At 49.5% G+C, this 14,391-nt stretch overlaps 1 protein-coding gene across 7 annotated transcripts in view; it reads left to right on the forward strand.

Moving 5' to 3' along the window:
- Positions 1–1,313: 1,313 nt before the first annotated feature.
- Positions 1,314–14,391, forward strand: part of LOC108939318 (formin-like 3) — a 36,882-nt gene continuing 23,804 nt past the window's right edge. For 5 of the 7 annotated variants that reach the window (XM_018760558.2, XM_029246455.1, XM_018760557.2 and 2 more), the window contains exon 1: positions 1,314–1,958. In XM_018760558.2, the coding sequence (XP_018616074.1) occupies positions 1,845–1,958 (114 nt within the window). In that variant the 5' untranslated portion in view covers positions 1,314–1,844. The remainder of the gene's footprint in view (positions 1,959–14,391) is intronic. The other 2 variants (XM_029246454.1, XM_018760559.2) reach the window with 1 other exon arrangement.

Here is a 14,391-nt window from a genome sequence, read left to right on the forward strand (position 1 = left end):
GGGGAAGGGGAAACTTGCTCTTCTGAGAAAAGAGAAACTCCTACTACGAGCTTGTTGAATAACACGATAAATACACCTTGTGTCTGAAAGGATGCCATTACTGTGTAGTGGACAATAACATTTCTGTTAAAGCAAAGATGAAAGCTGAAGCCAAAATATGAAAACAGTACATATTTGTCTTTCACTGCAAAACTGTTGAGTAAAGTCTTTGAGTCAAATTTTAAATCTGAAATTATTTTACTTTGCAGAACAACCATTAATAGCTGTAATGAGATCTGTAAAGGTTTTATCTTCCATCCTTTAAAATTACTGCCATTATTTAGTGAATTACCATGTGGTCACACCAAATCTGAGTCAAATTTTTATATTTGTACATCTGGGTATTTCACTGGAACTGGAAGTTCCTTGCATCGGAGTCCTGCAGCAGATCCTTTTGTGGGCCTTGATCCAACAACCCACAGGTTGTTCCTAGCCTTAACCACAATGCTCTAAGCGAGATAGTTTACATGCTTGTAAATACACAGAGGTGGCATATATTATTAGTATAAGTATTTTGGATGTATAAATATGAAATATAATGTGAATTCAATACCTACACAAGAACACGAAAAATCTGACCTCCGGTTTACTATACTGATGCTGAATTTAATATGCCTCGCATTTTTTGTCATTTTTTCTAGTAATGTTAATAAAAACACCCCTTACAAATAGCTTAGTAATATATACACACACACACACACACACACACACACTTTCTGAACCGCTTTGTCCCATACGGGGTTGTGGGGAACCAGAGCCTACCCGGTAACAGGGCGTAAGGCTGGAGGGGGAGGGGACACACCCAGGACGGGACGCCAGTCCATCGCAAGGCACCCCAAGCGGGACTCGAACCCCAGACCCACTGGTGAGCAGGACTCGGTCCAATCCACTGCGCTCCCCTCTAGCTTAGTAATAGTTTAATATATTCATATCAATCATTTAGTACAGTAATAGTTTAATTTGTAGTTTAGTAGAATTTCATAGACGGCCGGTGTTTTACAGTACTTGCGAATGTGACAGATGACGAGTTATAACAAGTTATAGAAACCGAGGTAAACGTCGTGCGGTTTACCAGGGTCCTGGCGATTTGTCGGCAATACGGCACCTTGGCCAGCAGATGGCGAGAGTGTACTGGAAACAGCCGCCGTTTATACAGCTGCGCATTTACGCACAGACAGAACAGTCAGTGAGCTGCGTTTGATTGACGGGCCAGCAGTCCAATGGACGGTAGCCCTCTGTGGGCGGTGGGCGGGACAAACACGCCTCTTTTCGCTTGCGGAGTGGAGGCGAGCTGAAGGAGCCCTAATGAGGCTCACATAACAATAATGAATGGAAAGGAGCGGCGGCCAAGAACGAGGAGCCCGGAGAAGTGGCTGTGCGGTCGGACAGAATGATTTCATCCAGCCCAGGACTGACTTCTGCCCCGGGAGAGAGACGGCAGCAGCACTGAAGGAAAAAAAAAAATTAGCTTACATATATTCGCTTTAAGTACTTGTACAAAGTTGTGGCATCTGTTGAGAAACTTTAATGTTTGTTAAAATTAAGTGCGATTCAAGTGTTTAGATTGTGTATTACATAGGATACTTGCCAGACTGAGTATGGGACTGGGGGGGTCTATTTTGTGACTGAAGCGAAGAAGAGAATGAGTCTGGACAGAAAGTAGCTGTTGCTCCGGGTCCGAGTCACGCACTGTGGGATTTTCGTGGAAAACCTGAGAGGAGAAGCTCTGCGCTGGGGGAGCGGCTCTAACTCAAACGGAGAGCGCGCGCGCTCTTCTAGGAGACACTCGCTCGCCTCCGTCCACCATGGGGAATATAGAGAGCGTGGATGGACACTCGGACATGAAGCCACACATAATGCCGTTAAAAGTGCCCATGCCGGACCCCACGGAGCTCGAGGAGAGGTTCGCTCTAGTCCTGGTAAGTAAGTGCAGCTCGCCTCGCGCGTCTACTGGGAAGCGGTGAGGGGGCAAAACTAACGCACGTTACGATGACGTTTTCTTGATAATTACCATGTGTCTTAAGACTTAAGTGTTCGTGTTATGTGCTCCGTTTTCTTTTGTCTGCTCGGTACATGTGGCCGGGATCAATCGCCGTGCAAATCACTGTGCGTCACTTTGGGGGAACTTTTTTCAAAACTCGTAACGGGGTTAGATTTTCAAAAGCCATCAGTCCGCCGTTTCTCTTTGCTTTGGTCGAGGAATTTAACAGCATAGAGTGACGTTTGTCTTCTTTACTGTGCTGTTACGGCGAGCTGTCAGCACAGTGTGGTAAAGTCAAAAGTGTAACTGAAAGGACACAAAGTGCAGTAACTAGTGCGATGATGCGGCCCGAGAGTGCGGGGTCCACTGCGATGATCACACACACTGTCTGTGCGTGGGGGGGACACTGCGCACTTCTGGACTACGACGTTCATCACACGCGCGCGCGTTCGTGTGTTTCTCATCCAGCTCCTTTGTGGCTCACTGTATTTTTTTCCCCCGTCCTTTCCTCGCCGCTGTATGAGCAGCTAATACCGTAAAACTGGGGGGTCCCTCCCCCCACCTACCAACCCACCCACTTGGCTCCCCCGCAGTTCTTTTGTTCGCGAGCGCGCACTCGTCGCTCTGCGCGCGGGGTTCGTCGCTTCGCCACTCGCCGTAGTGGCGCGCGCGGTGACGAACACGCCTTGTTTGTAAACACGTGAGGGTCGCTTCGCGAGCCGCCTTGCAGCGTCCGGCGGTTTCCGTCAACAAGCAGATCGAGATGAGGGCACATTTTCCGAATGCCTCGAGAACTCCTACCCCACGAGGAACGCGCTGTAACGACCCCCGCTCGCGACCCCGCCGGCGCCTCAACAATGAACGCCGCAGCTGGGCGGACGGTCCGTACACTGACTGAGTTTAGGGTTAGGGTTCGAGTGAACCACTGGGCACGGACGCTGGAGCACTGACACCGCGCTTAAGTTAAAGACAAGAAGACGACAGCTGCGCGTAACGGTTTCACCATTTCATCTCCACAGTGACACCATAACTGGAGTTGACACAAAACAGCAACAGTCAGTGTACGTGTAATATTATTAAGGATGTTTGTAAAAATACACCGAAGTTACACGTGACAAGGAGGATCCGAGGAAACAGTAAGGAATGTAAATGAAAAAACAAAAGTATACGGTACTGTTGTTCCATACTTCGCAGTAAACTAAAGACTCTCTTTTCACTCCTCCACTTTGTGTCCCTGAAACGCGGGGGGTGTCGCGGGTGGGGGGGTTGTACAATGTTTTACTGCTCAGCTCACGTGACGTGCGGTACTTTCTGGACGGTGATTCACGCACGGAAGCCCATTTTTGAATATTTTCACTCATTTTCGGGGGGGGGGGCTGAGCGCGCGCAGGTCAGATGTGCGCGAGACGCGAGCGCTGCACGCAGCAAGAGTCCCGAGGACATGACGGAGCATGCGCGGCAGGGCTTCTGATGACAGCGTCTAGACTTTTCGCGAGCGGGAAAGCTAAGACACGTTGAGCCGCCTTTTGCACTTTTTTGTGCATATCGTTCGTATTGATTATCAATCAGCAGGGCTGAAAGTAGCTCAGCACAGATAAACTATCACGTGTTTGTGTTGGGTGGGCTGTCTCAAGTGTTGGCTGCTTCCTGCCAGCGTCTGACTGTAGGTGTGACATGGCAGGTGGGGACTCCCCATGTGTTATGTGGAGGCAGCTGATTAAAGTCATAGATGAGCACCATCATATAACTGCATTACTACATTAACATTTACATTTATCCATTCAGCAGGCTCTTTCCTACAAAGCAGCTTAGGATGATTATCAACTAGTATTCAGCTCGTACCTTGGTCCAAGGTGACTCGGGTGCTAGATACACTGCGGTAAACTCCCTGCAATCATTCACCTGTTTATACAGCAAAGCAGTGTAAAACACACTCGCACACAAACGTTCACAATGTAGGCAGTCGAGAGTCGCGCGTTCGCCTGAAAGATGCGCCTTTGCTCCGTGGGAGGAAATTCCTGTTGACCTTTCTTTAGTTGACAGTTTTATCTAAAACAGCTTACAGTATTAGATGATCGAGTATAAATTGATTTACTTGTTCAATACAGCAGGGTTTTCTTGCTGTCGCAATTCAGGGTAAATACCGGGTCAGTGGTTCTGCATCAAGAGTGGGATTCAAAGCAGGAAGCTTCTGATGTAAGGCGGTAACCACAAAAAGTACACCGTCTGCCTCCCTCCCTCCCTCCCTCACAGTATCTAGTCAACATCAGTTGCTTCACCCTGTCCCCCTGCTCAGAATCGGGGCATGGCTGATGACACCGGTGGAACCGTGTTACCTCTCCTAAATGTACAGCTTTGATGGACCGCCATATATCATCTTCATTTAGTTACTTTACTCAGATCTATTTATACAAATGGTATATTGAGGCTGTTTCTTAAATTTATCCTTGAAGAAACATGACAATCGTAAGGCGCAGTGTTCGGCTGTCAGTCTGAGAGCAGCGTGTTAAACCACAACTGAAGCCGAAGTATAGGAAGAGCGATGACGCGACTCTTCTTTGAAAAAGTCACGAGAAAGGGGAACCAATACTGTAAAGCGATCGGTCTCATCAAACCAGCCTGCCTACAAAAAGAAACTTCCTGAGATTTGAAGGAAATGTATTTTTCAGCATGTGGTAACACCAGCGTGCTGATCTGCTGGTTGCATTATTTTGTGCGATTCTCCAGACTTATTTGAACTTCAGCTTTTTCAGTCGTCTTTGAAAATGTTGGCTTAATTATCAGCGTGAAAATACCGTTCAGCCGCCTTCCAACCTACAGCAGCGTTAGGTACCCTTCTCACCCACTTTCATATCCTGGGGAGGTCCCCGTATTCATATTATCGGGCCTGTCTGCTCAGCTGAACCAGATAGACCTCCGCTTGGTTCCAGGTGTCCTTTCGAAATTAATTTTATTAGTTCACCATAAGTCTGGAGTTTACATTTACCTGATGGTTTTCTCCAAATCGACTTACAATGTTAAGGTTATTACAGTTACAAGCTTACAATTATTTACCCATTTGTAGAGCTGCGTAATTTTGCTAAAGCAATTTAGGGTAAGTACCTTGTTGAAGGGTACTCCAGCTGGAGGTGGGGATCAAACCTGCAACCTCTGGATCCAAAGGGGTAGCGCTAACCATTATACCACTAACTGTCCCCCTGGCCTGCTGTCTTTTTGGAGTTAAGTACATGGTGTAGATCTGTACCCGCGCCATCCTGAATACATCTGTCAGAAACCACATCTGATGCCGGCTGTTGATCACAAGCCACTTTTTTTTTTTTTTTTTTTTTACATCTCTCAGTGCATTCTCAATCCTCTGCAAGATTAGTTTCACTTTGCCGTCGGCTTGGTGATTAAAAAGTATATTGGCTTGGCGTTGCGTTCTCTTCTCTGTGAACAAACTCTTTGCTTCGTCACGTCGACAGGTACAAGGCGGATGACAGGATGTTCTGCATCATTATGGCATTCGAAGTGGAAAAGTGCAGCGATGGAAAGATCTGTACAGTTTGTATGACTGTAGAAGTTGCTGTTTCGCAGCTGTTATGCAACTTTTCCATAACGCACTGTAAAAACCTCCAGCGGTTTCCAACGTTGCGCATTTCTCTGGGAAATAAGAGCACGTCTGTGAGTTCGCCGGTCAGTGATCCCTGCTCATTATCTGCTGCCTCGGCGCAAGATAAAGGGACTTGAAAGTGTCCGATCTTGAACTCTGGGGTTTTCAGGAAGAGAAAGGAAAGGCCTGAAGAGCAGTGTTTGCGTTGCTTTCCCTTCACATCAGGGGTCATGGATTTCTCTTCTTGGAACATCAGAATTACAGTATATTCAGACACTTGCACGTCATTGTTTTTACATGTCATGGCCTCATTGCAAGTTCAAGATATTGCACCATTGGGCAAAAGTGCACCATCGGTCAAACTTTTCTGTTTTCCACTTGCGTTCATGAATAAAATTGCATTCAAAATGTTTTTTTTTTTTTTTTTTTTTTTATTATTAAAAAAAGAAAACTCTGACTTTAAGCCTGTCTTTAGTCACTTGAAGTTTTTGTACAGCTGGTTGTTGGTTCTGCAGGAGACTGTCATGTGAGACACCTTCCTTGAGGCTACAGCAGCAGTGCGCTCTGGCCACTAGAAACATCTGGTGAAATGTTTTGTGTCTGCTACAGTATGTAGTATTTATCATAAAATATGATAATGCTATGGCAGGAATAGAAGTGAATGTGGTGATATAATTAAGATTACCCGTACTGAGTGAGGGGGTGCGGTGGCGCAGTGGGTTTGGCTGGGTCCCGCTCTCTGGTGGGTCTGGTGTTCAAGTCCCGCTTGGGGTGCCTTGCGATGGACTGGTGTCCCGTCCTGGGTGTGTCCCCCTCCCTCTCCAGCCTTGCACCCTGTGTTGCCGGGTTAGGCTCCGGTTTGCCACGACCCTGCTTGGGTCAAGCGATTTCAGCCTGTGTGTGTACTGAGTGACATTGTATATTTTCAGCTCATGTTGCTGCTCTTCGCTTTACTGCGGCTCTTAAGTATTGCTTAAAGGGGGCAGCTCGTAGTGTAGTGGTTAGAGCTGCTGCCGATGGACCCAAAGGTCACAGGTTTGAGTCTCTCCTCTAGGTGCAGTACCCTTGAGCAAGGTACTTACCCTAAATTGCTCCAGTAAAGTAACCCAGCTGTATAAATGGGTAAATAATTGTAAGTAGTTTAACATAGTAAGTCTCTTTGATGAAGTGTCAGAGAAATGAGTAAATGTAATTACGCAGTATGGATTTGGGTTAGAGAGTGGCACAGATGGAATAACAGTTAACTACAAATGGTTCGCACAAAAACTTTGTAGTGCCGTTGATGGGAGAGAAGCGTAAGAAGCTGCACAGTTGGAGTTCTGCCGCTTCCTTCTCGCTGGGCCAAATTTGCGTTAAGGCTTCGTGCACGGACGTCCCCTCTAGCCACGTTCTTCTTAAACGACCCCTCTTGAATGCCCGCGAGCGGTGATCTCACGGCGGCTCTCGGTGCCAGCTCGGTAACACCAGCAGGCTAATGACTTTGACAGAATCTGTGCAGGTGGGCGGAGTTCCTGGTGTCAGCGCTTGGGGGACAGGCAACGAGCCCCGCTGGGATACTCGGAGCTGTCTGCTTCGTGAGGACCGCTAATAAAACGCTGCGGTCGAGCCTGCCTGAGAGCATGTGCTAAAGGCATCTGCTGCTTCCCCCTTGTCCAGCTCTTCAGCCGCATCCCCGCCGGTCACCCGCTGTTTTCTTTGGCGGGCACCATGCGTCCAGCTCTTTTCTTCCCCTCTTCTGGAGCGGGAGGAAATTGGTTGTTGGGAGCGGTTTGCCGCCGACGGTTCTGCGAGATGTGGCGCTCCCGAGGTTACCTGAAGGATCGGCGTGCGCCGTCAGCTCAGATGCAGCCCTGCGCGCGCAGGCCGGGACCCCACACGCGGTTGCAGATGCACGCAGATGTGCGTTGGTTTACACAGCTGTGGCGCTACAAGGCCGGGGTCTGCTCCTCCGCTCCGGTTTCACGTCTCTAGGTGCCTCTTTTCGTCGGTTCCTTGTTCATTTAATGTTTGTAATCTGGCGGGTGGGTCGGGGTGCGCGGCCTCCACCCGAGGCGTGTGGGAGCGCTCGGGTGGAAAGGCCTGGAATTCTGATCCCACGGGGCTCTCGGCGTGGATGGCTAGTTCCTCGGTGCCGTTAAATTGGCCGCTCAGGGTTCGACGTGACGGCTAGACGTCTCCCCTCCCCTGCGTGCAGGTTACCGCACGGTTGTGCCTTTTTGGTGGAAGTGGGGAGGGGGTGCTGTGCGGGTCCTTCTGGGATCATCTTTCAGAGTGCCCCGTGCTCCTCCACCACTGTGAATTCCTGCGGTCTGCTTTTGGCAGAGGCCGTGGGGAGAGGTTCGAGGGGGAAAATTTCCTTTGGGCTGGCAGCGCGCCACCGCGCAGCGCGTTAATGACTTTACCGACGTTCGCCGGCACATCGGTGCGAGTCCCTCTTAAATTGCCGTCCTCCTTCCGTTGTCCGCAAAGTCGCGGGTTCCGATAAGCGCGGAGCGCCTGCGCGTACCGAGTGTTGGACCCCAGCGTCGCGACGCATGTTGACGCGGGACTGTTTGCGCATTTATAAATGTCTCGGTCTACTTCCCACATTGTTTCTCTCTGCCCCGAGCCGTGGAAAACTCAGCTTTTGTTTGAGGTGTGGAGAGAGGAGGTGAGCGCGGACGTGGTCCTCGATATTAAAAACGTCCCTCGGCGCTCGTGCTTTGATGTTGCCTGCAGCTCGGCTCCCTGCGTCCCTGGGGCCGGCCGAGGGGTCACGTGCGTGCCGGAATAAGGTCGGAAGTCATAAGCCGCTGAAAGGGATCTGATGGAATGAAGAAGTGCGCTGTTTGAGTAAAAGTGTCTCGATCTCCCTTCTTTTTTTCTTCCTCCGCTTCTGCCTCCTTCAGGAGCAGCAGTGGGTGGGATGTAATCTTCTGTTTATTTTGTGACCGAGTTTACGTGTGTCCCTCTCGCAGCTGGTAACACGCTCAGATGGCACTGACGCTAGAAGGACGCTTCCGACCCCCCCCCCGAACCTGTAGGAGGTGGACTGTTTCGGACGAGTTCCCGGAAAAGGCCGTTCCTTATCGTTTCCACGCTCCCTTGTTTGAAGACTCCCGTGTGATGTTCGTGTACTCCAGCATCGCACCGTTTGTTTATGGGGGTGGGATTCAAATCCACGTCCTTGGAGTGCAAGGCAGCAGCTGGAAGCGCTATGCTTCCCGGCGGCGACTTCACCTTCGGCGTGCCGTGGTGCGGAGCTGGTGCAGGAACGCCGAAGACCTTGTCGAGATTGTTGGTTTCGTTTAAAAGGGTCATTAAGCAGGAAGGTTTTCTTGCCAGAGGCACAAAAATTATAAGGTGGAAAAGGTCATCGACTAATTCCTGGACATGCCTGAAAGCGGAGCTCTTTCCAGGTGGTCCGTCCCACGAAAGTGGCGCTGCATCGGTTTCTTCCAGGCTGGGGGAGCACAGACCTGCTCAGTACAGTAGATATTAATGGACTGCTGGACAAATAATGGGTCTGTAAAGGGAAAGGGGGTTCTGCCTGGTATTTTATACCTCTTGGCAAAGATTATGACTGCAGTGTGACTGTGTGTGTGTGTGTGTGTGTGTGTGTGTGTGTGTGTGTGTGTGTGTGTGTGTGTGGGCACTTTGGCAGGCAGTGCGTCTGAAAGTCTTTGCCTGATTGCGTGTACCTGAATCTACGTGTCGGACTTCCTCCGCGCCTCTGTGTCCGCATGCACGAGTCCGACTGCGTGCGTGCCCGTTCTGCGAGCGCGTCTCGGTTTCCCTGTGTATTCGAGTGCGTCTGACTCTGCATGTGCTTTCGTGTCGCTCATTCCGTCCGTCTGTGTCTGCGTGAGCGTGTCTCTCTTTGACTGTGTGTGTTTGAGGATGTGGGTCTACATGATCGCTCGTGTGTGTGTGTGTGTGTGTGTGTGTGTGTGTGTGTGTGTGTGTGTGTGCGCGCGCTCTGGGGCAGCAATGTCGGAGTGGTGGTTTCCTGCTCAGTACAATGGGGGCTCTGTGCCGTAGTGATGGTTTTAAAGGGGGCCTCGTCCCCCTGGTGTCTTTTGCGTGCCACTCTTTAACATGGGTGCTCCGCTGTTCTCTGTAAATCCATCAGCACCCATAGCTCTAGTGAGACACACACACGCACACACATATGCACACTCTTAAACTAAGAAAAGTTATTTAAAAAGTGGATCACACTGTTACTGGAGCCGTTGTTGTTTAATGACACCCAGCACCAACCCAGTGCTCACGGAAGAACTGTGAGTGTTTATGTTCAATAATTTATATATATTATATATAACGGGGGGCATGGTGGTGCAGCGGGTTTGGCCGGGTCCTGCTCTCTGGTGGGTCTGGGGTTTGAGTCCCGCTTGGGCTGCCTTGCGATGGACTGGTGTCCCGTCCTGGGTGCGTCCCCTCCCCCTCCAGCTTTGTGCCCTGTGTTGCCGGGTTAGGCTCCGGCTTGCTATGACCCCGTATGGGACAAGCGGTTCAGATTGTGTGTGTGTGTGTGTGTGTGTGTGTGTGTGTGTGTGTACTGTATTTTTTAAATAATGGAAAAACCTACATGCATCTACTTGTGTGATGTATAACCAGTGTATACTATGGTATGTGACCCACTGACTGTACTCTAGAATCATGTGTCCAGGTCTCTCCTTCCGTTCTCCGGGATGTGGAGAGAAGAGAAGTGTGCGTGAAAGGAATAAGCGTAGCTGCGGAAAGTGGATCCGCCTGGTCAGGTTCATTACCATTAATCCAACAAACAGTCACACGCCACTTTTCCCTGAATGTACTGTATTCTCGTTTTGCTTTTGGGTAAAAACAGTGTTCCGTCAGATTACGGATGATCTTTTTATTTTTCTATTTTTCTTTTTATTTATTTTTTTAAACCGCATTCTGGGGCCTTTCAGGTGTGGCACGAACACGAGACCTTGCGAGGGGTGTCCCCCGGGTTGGAGCGAGCGGAGGACGGTGCGGCACAGGGGGCGGGGGCCTGTCCTGGGGCCTGTCCTAGCACCTGGCCCCGGGGTCGAGACCCAGGTCAGCGGCACTCGGTTACGCAGGACCCCCGCCATCTTGTCCGGAGCTTTCTTTTCCGGCGGCGTTCCGCTCCGGCTGTGTCGGGTTACCGCGCGTTTGCTGACCGCCATCCTGGACGGCGAGGGAGAAACAAACAGGAAGTCCGCCACAAAGGGCCGAACGCCCTCAGCCTTGAGTCATTGTCAGCTGTAAGAATGGCTGTTTTTTTTTTTTTTTTTTTTTTTTTTAAACTTAAACTCTCCAAGAATAAACACAACTGTTCCAATTCTCTCATTGGCCTCCCCTCTCTTTTTTTTTTTTTTTTTTTTTTCCTTCTTCTTCTCACAATCTCTTATAACTATGGCGAAAAGCACGAGAATGATGCGTCACCCGAGCCGTGTTTGGTCTGCCGCAGCTCCATCACCGTTATTATAAGTAATTGTAAGGCAGCGTCACCTGGGGAAACTCGTGGGATTTTGTTTCAGGGCCACTCAAGACATGCGACGCATTTGCTTTCGTAAGATGATAAACGAAGAACCTGTGCAATCTCTTACTGCATGTAGATTTTTTTTTTTTTTTTTTTTTTTTTTTTTTATAATTACTTTCCAGAATGAGTTACTACTCAGCTGTAGATTTTCTACGCGTGACCTTGGGGATCTTCGCTGGTAATTCGAGGTGATTCACGATATGGAATCATAGGGGAATTTTTTCCTGCCTATTTTTAACCCCGACCTGAAACTGCAGAGGTTGACGACGTATTTTGAACGACCGGACCGGAGCCCCAGGGCGTAACTGTATCTGGCGGGATACGAGCCAACGCCGCTGTGTGGATCGAGCCTCGATCGCCTTGTCCGGGGAGCGTGTGGGGAAGCGTGTGAGCGTGGGTCTGTGGTGCGAGGCCTCAGGAAATCCCCATCGCTCTGCTGCCAGTGGGTGATGGGGGGGAGGGGGGGAGAGGAGAGAGCGATAGAACGGCCGTGGCAGGCGGGGGAAAGGTGCGGGGCCGCAGATTTTGCCTCCGCCGGTTCGCTCGGGGCGGCTGGGGGATTTCGCATCGTCTTCCTTTCGTTTCTTTGCAAATTTATACCATATTGGAGGAAATTTAAGCGGAAGTGGCTACTTCTCTTGGTGTGAATCTGGTCACGTGCTGGGTTTGCAGCGAGATTTCAGGAAGGAGGTTGGAGCGTTCGAGCCCTTTCTCTGTTTTTACCATGTTTTCGGGCGACCGTTTTAGGGGGAAAGCGGGAAACGCAGGCTTCGGCTTTCCCTCACAATGCAATCAAGGGAAAAAATCGATTGGAAAAACATCTTTTCGAGTGCTTTCTGCACTTTTTTTTTAAATAAGTTTACCACCAACTTTGCTGCTATAGGTAAAATGTACCTCTGTGATTAAACGCAGACCTTGGTGCTCGGTGCCGACTCTTCGGGCAGAAAGGCGGGGACGTTTTTTCCTCCCCTCCGCCGCCTTGTGCTCTTTACTCTTGCACCTCCTCTCCATCGCTCCCTTTATCCTCCATCTCTCCATCTCTGTTCGTTGGCCCGCTCGCTCCATTGTCGTCAGGTCGCTTTGTGGTAATTGCGTGTGTCGGGTTACCCTGTAAAAGGCTGCTGGGTCAGGTGTCCCTGCGGAGAAAGGAGGCCAGTGTTTTCTCACAGTCTGCTTTGACGCTCTCAATTCCAGTGATCTAGTGTACCTGGAGCACCCTCCCTATGATCTCAGCACACACACACACACACACACACACACACACACACACACACACACATAGGGACACACACACACCTGTATTCCCGTCAGCGCCAGGTGAAGAAAAGCAGCTCGGCTCAGGTACTTTTGAGGAGGCTGGCCCGCTGTGCTTCACGCAGTGAAAAAGAAACGCGCTCTCATCCCAACGCGGTGCCAGCTCCGGTTCACACTGCATCCCCTGCTTTGTGTCTGGAGCTGCTTGAGGCGGAAAGCACAAACGCATTCGTGGACTGAATTATTGCTGACTCATTTCTCTCCAATAGCTCAAATCCAGATGTACTTTATAACGTACACCTAATGGCACTATTTAAATTGGAGTAAAAAACAATAGAGTGGAGTAAAGAAATATGAGCGGAGGATAATTTTTCTCAAGTCTGCGTTGAGATGGCAAGAAAAGAGGTCCTGTGGAAACCAGCTCCGAATGGGGTAACGCTGACGGTATAAACCACACGGACAATAAGGGTAGCAGGGTAAAAGAGGACAGGAATGGGACAACGACTGGAATCAATGAGCTCTAGAGTGGGGCAGTGTGGTTGGTGATGTAAAGCAGATCCGGAGCGTTCGTCTTACGCTAACGTTCCCCGTGCCATCCTGATACGCCTCCAGCGGTGTCTGGAGCGCACACACTCTTATTGTTGCACAAACACAGTAGACGAGGTTTGCGTTTCTCATTACGTGTTCCCGGGATTTTTTAACGGAACATTCCTCCTGAAAATATTGTCCAAATGCAGGTTGTTTCAACTTTTGCCTTTTCCATCTGATATTATTTTTGGACAGAAACCAAAAATAATACATGACATCTCTAATGCTCCTACTTTCCGTCCCTTTTTTTTTTTTTTCGGTGGGTAGGGGTGTTGTATGGAAATGATGGACCTATTAGGGTGCTATTAGTGTGTGTGTTTTTTTTTTTTTTTGCCTCCGGAGGACTCAGCCTGTCCGATTGGCCGGCAGCTCCCAGCTGTGGCTGGAAATAGTTCGGCCCACGGGGTCCTGGGAGTCTGACTCACCAGCTCTGCTTACGTTGATGTCTGGTGGAGACCCACCCTGATGGGGAGACGGGTACTCTGCTTTGGGCGTGGGTGACGAGGCGGAGAAACTCGGGCCGCATGCTCAGTCCATTGACTGGACGCAGCCCGCCCCTCGTTGTCTTTTGAAATGTGGTGGTGATGGCAGCGGTCATCCGTCTTGGCTGTTAAGAAGGGAACATTAGTTTACCACATCCCTGCCTCCTATAAAATGGAACATAGTGAGTTCTGCGGTACGTTAAATGTGCAAATGGTGTTAAAGGCACCAAGAGCCTTATTTAAAAATATTTCCCGAGTTTACATAAGACATTCAGGAGAAAAGAGTGCGCCGCGGAGGTGAATGTAAGAAGTATTCGGTTGCAGATAGTTCACATAACAGATATTGGTATTACAGAGAACTGCTGACATTATGGAAAAAACAGAAACTAAGGTTTGTGTAAAAAGTATCATTCCTTGTGAGCTTTTGTTTGTAGATTTGTTTGCATTGTCTAGCCAGAAATGTATCGGGAGAATGTCCGAATGAATAATAGCTGTGTTTTCACAGCTGACATCTTGGCAGGTTTCAAAGTTGGACCAATAAGCGGAGAGAGGAGAGCGGTGGAGATGGGTTTGACGGCAGCTCGTAGTGCCGATGGGAGCCTCGGCAGGATTGTCCCGTAGTGAGCTCACTGTGCTGGGGCTCTCGATCTTTCTTTTGTCTGCTAAAAGCATAAAGCAGTGGAAAAAGAGCGAGGTCACTGCTTTGCCGCTCGCTTTTAGTTTACTGCTCGCGGTTCGTTTGTCTGCGGGAAGTTCTCAACGCAACTGGAAACTGACTTGCAAACGGTAATCCCAAGCAAAGAGGAAAGGGTTGAGAAGCAGGGTGAAATTCCTCATGAGCCTCTTTTGTTGACGTCGCTCAGCTGTCGGGTTTTCCCTGTCACACAGACGTCCCCTCATCAAATTGTCCCTCTTGTGTGGTGTCTCTCCGTTCCCTCTTAGCTCGCCA

The sequence above is a fragment of the Scleropages formosus genome, chromosome 19, assembly GCF_900964775.1.
Source record: "Scleropages formosus chromosome 19, fSclFor1.1, whole genome shotgun sequence".
Taxonomy (NCBI): Eukaryota; Metazoa; Chordata; class Actinopteri; order Osteoglossiformes; family Osteoglossidae; genus Scleropages; species Scleropages formosus.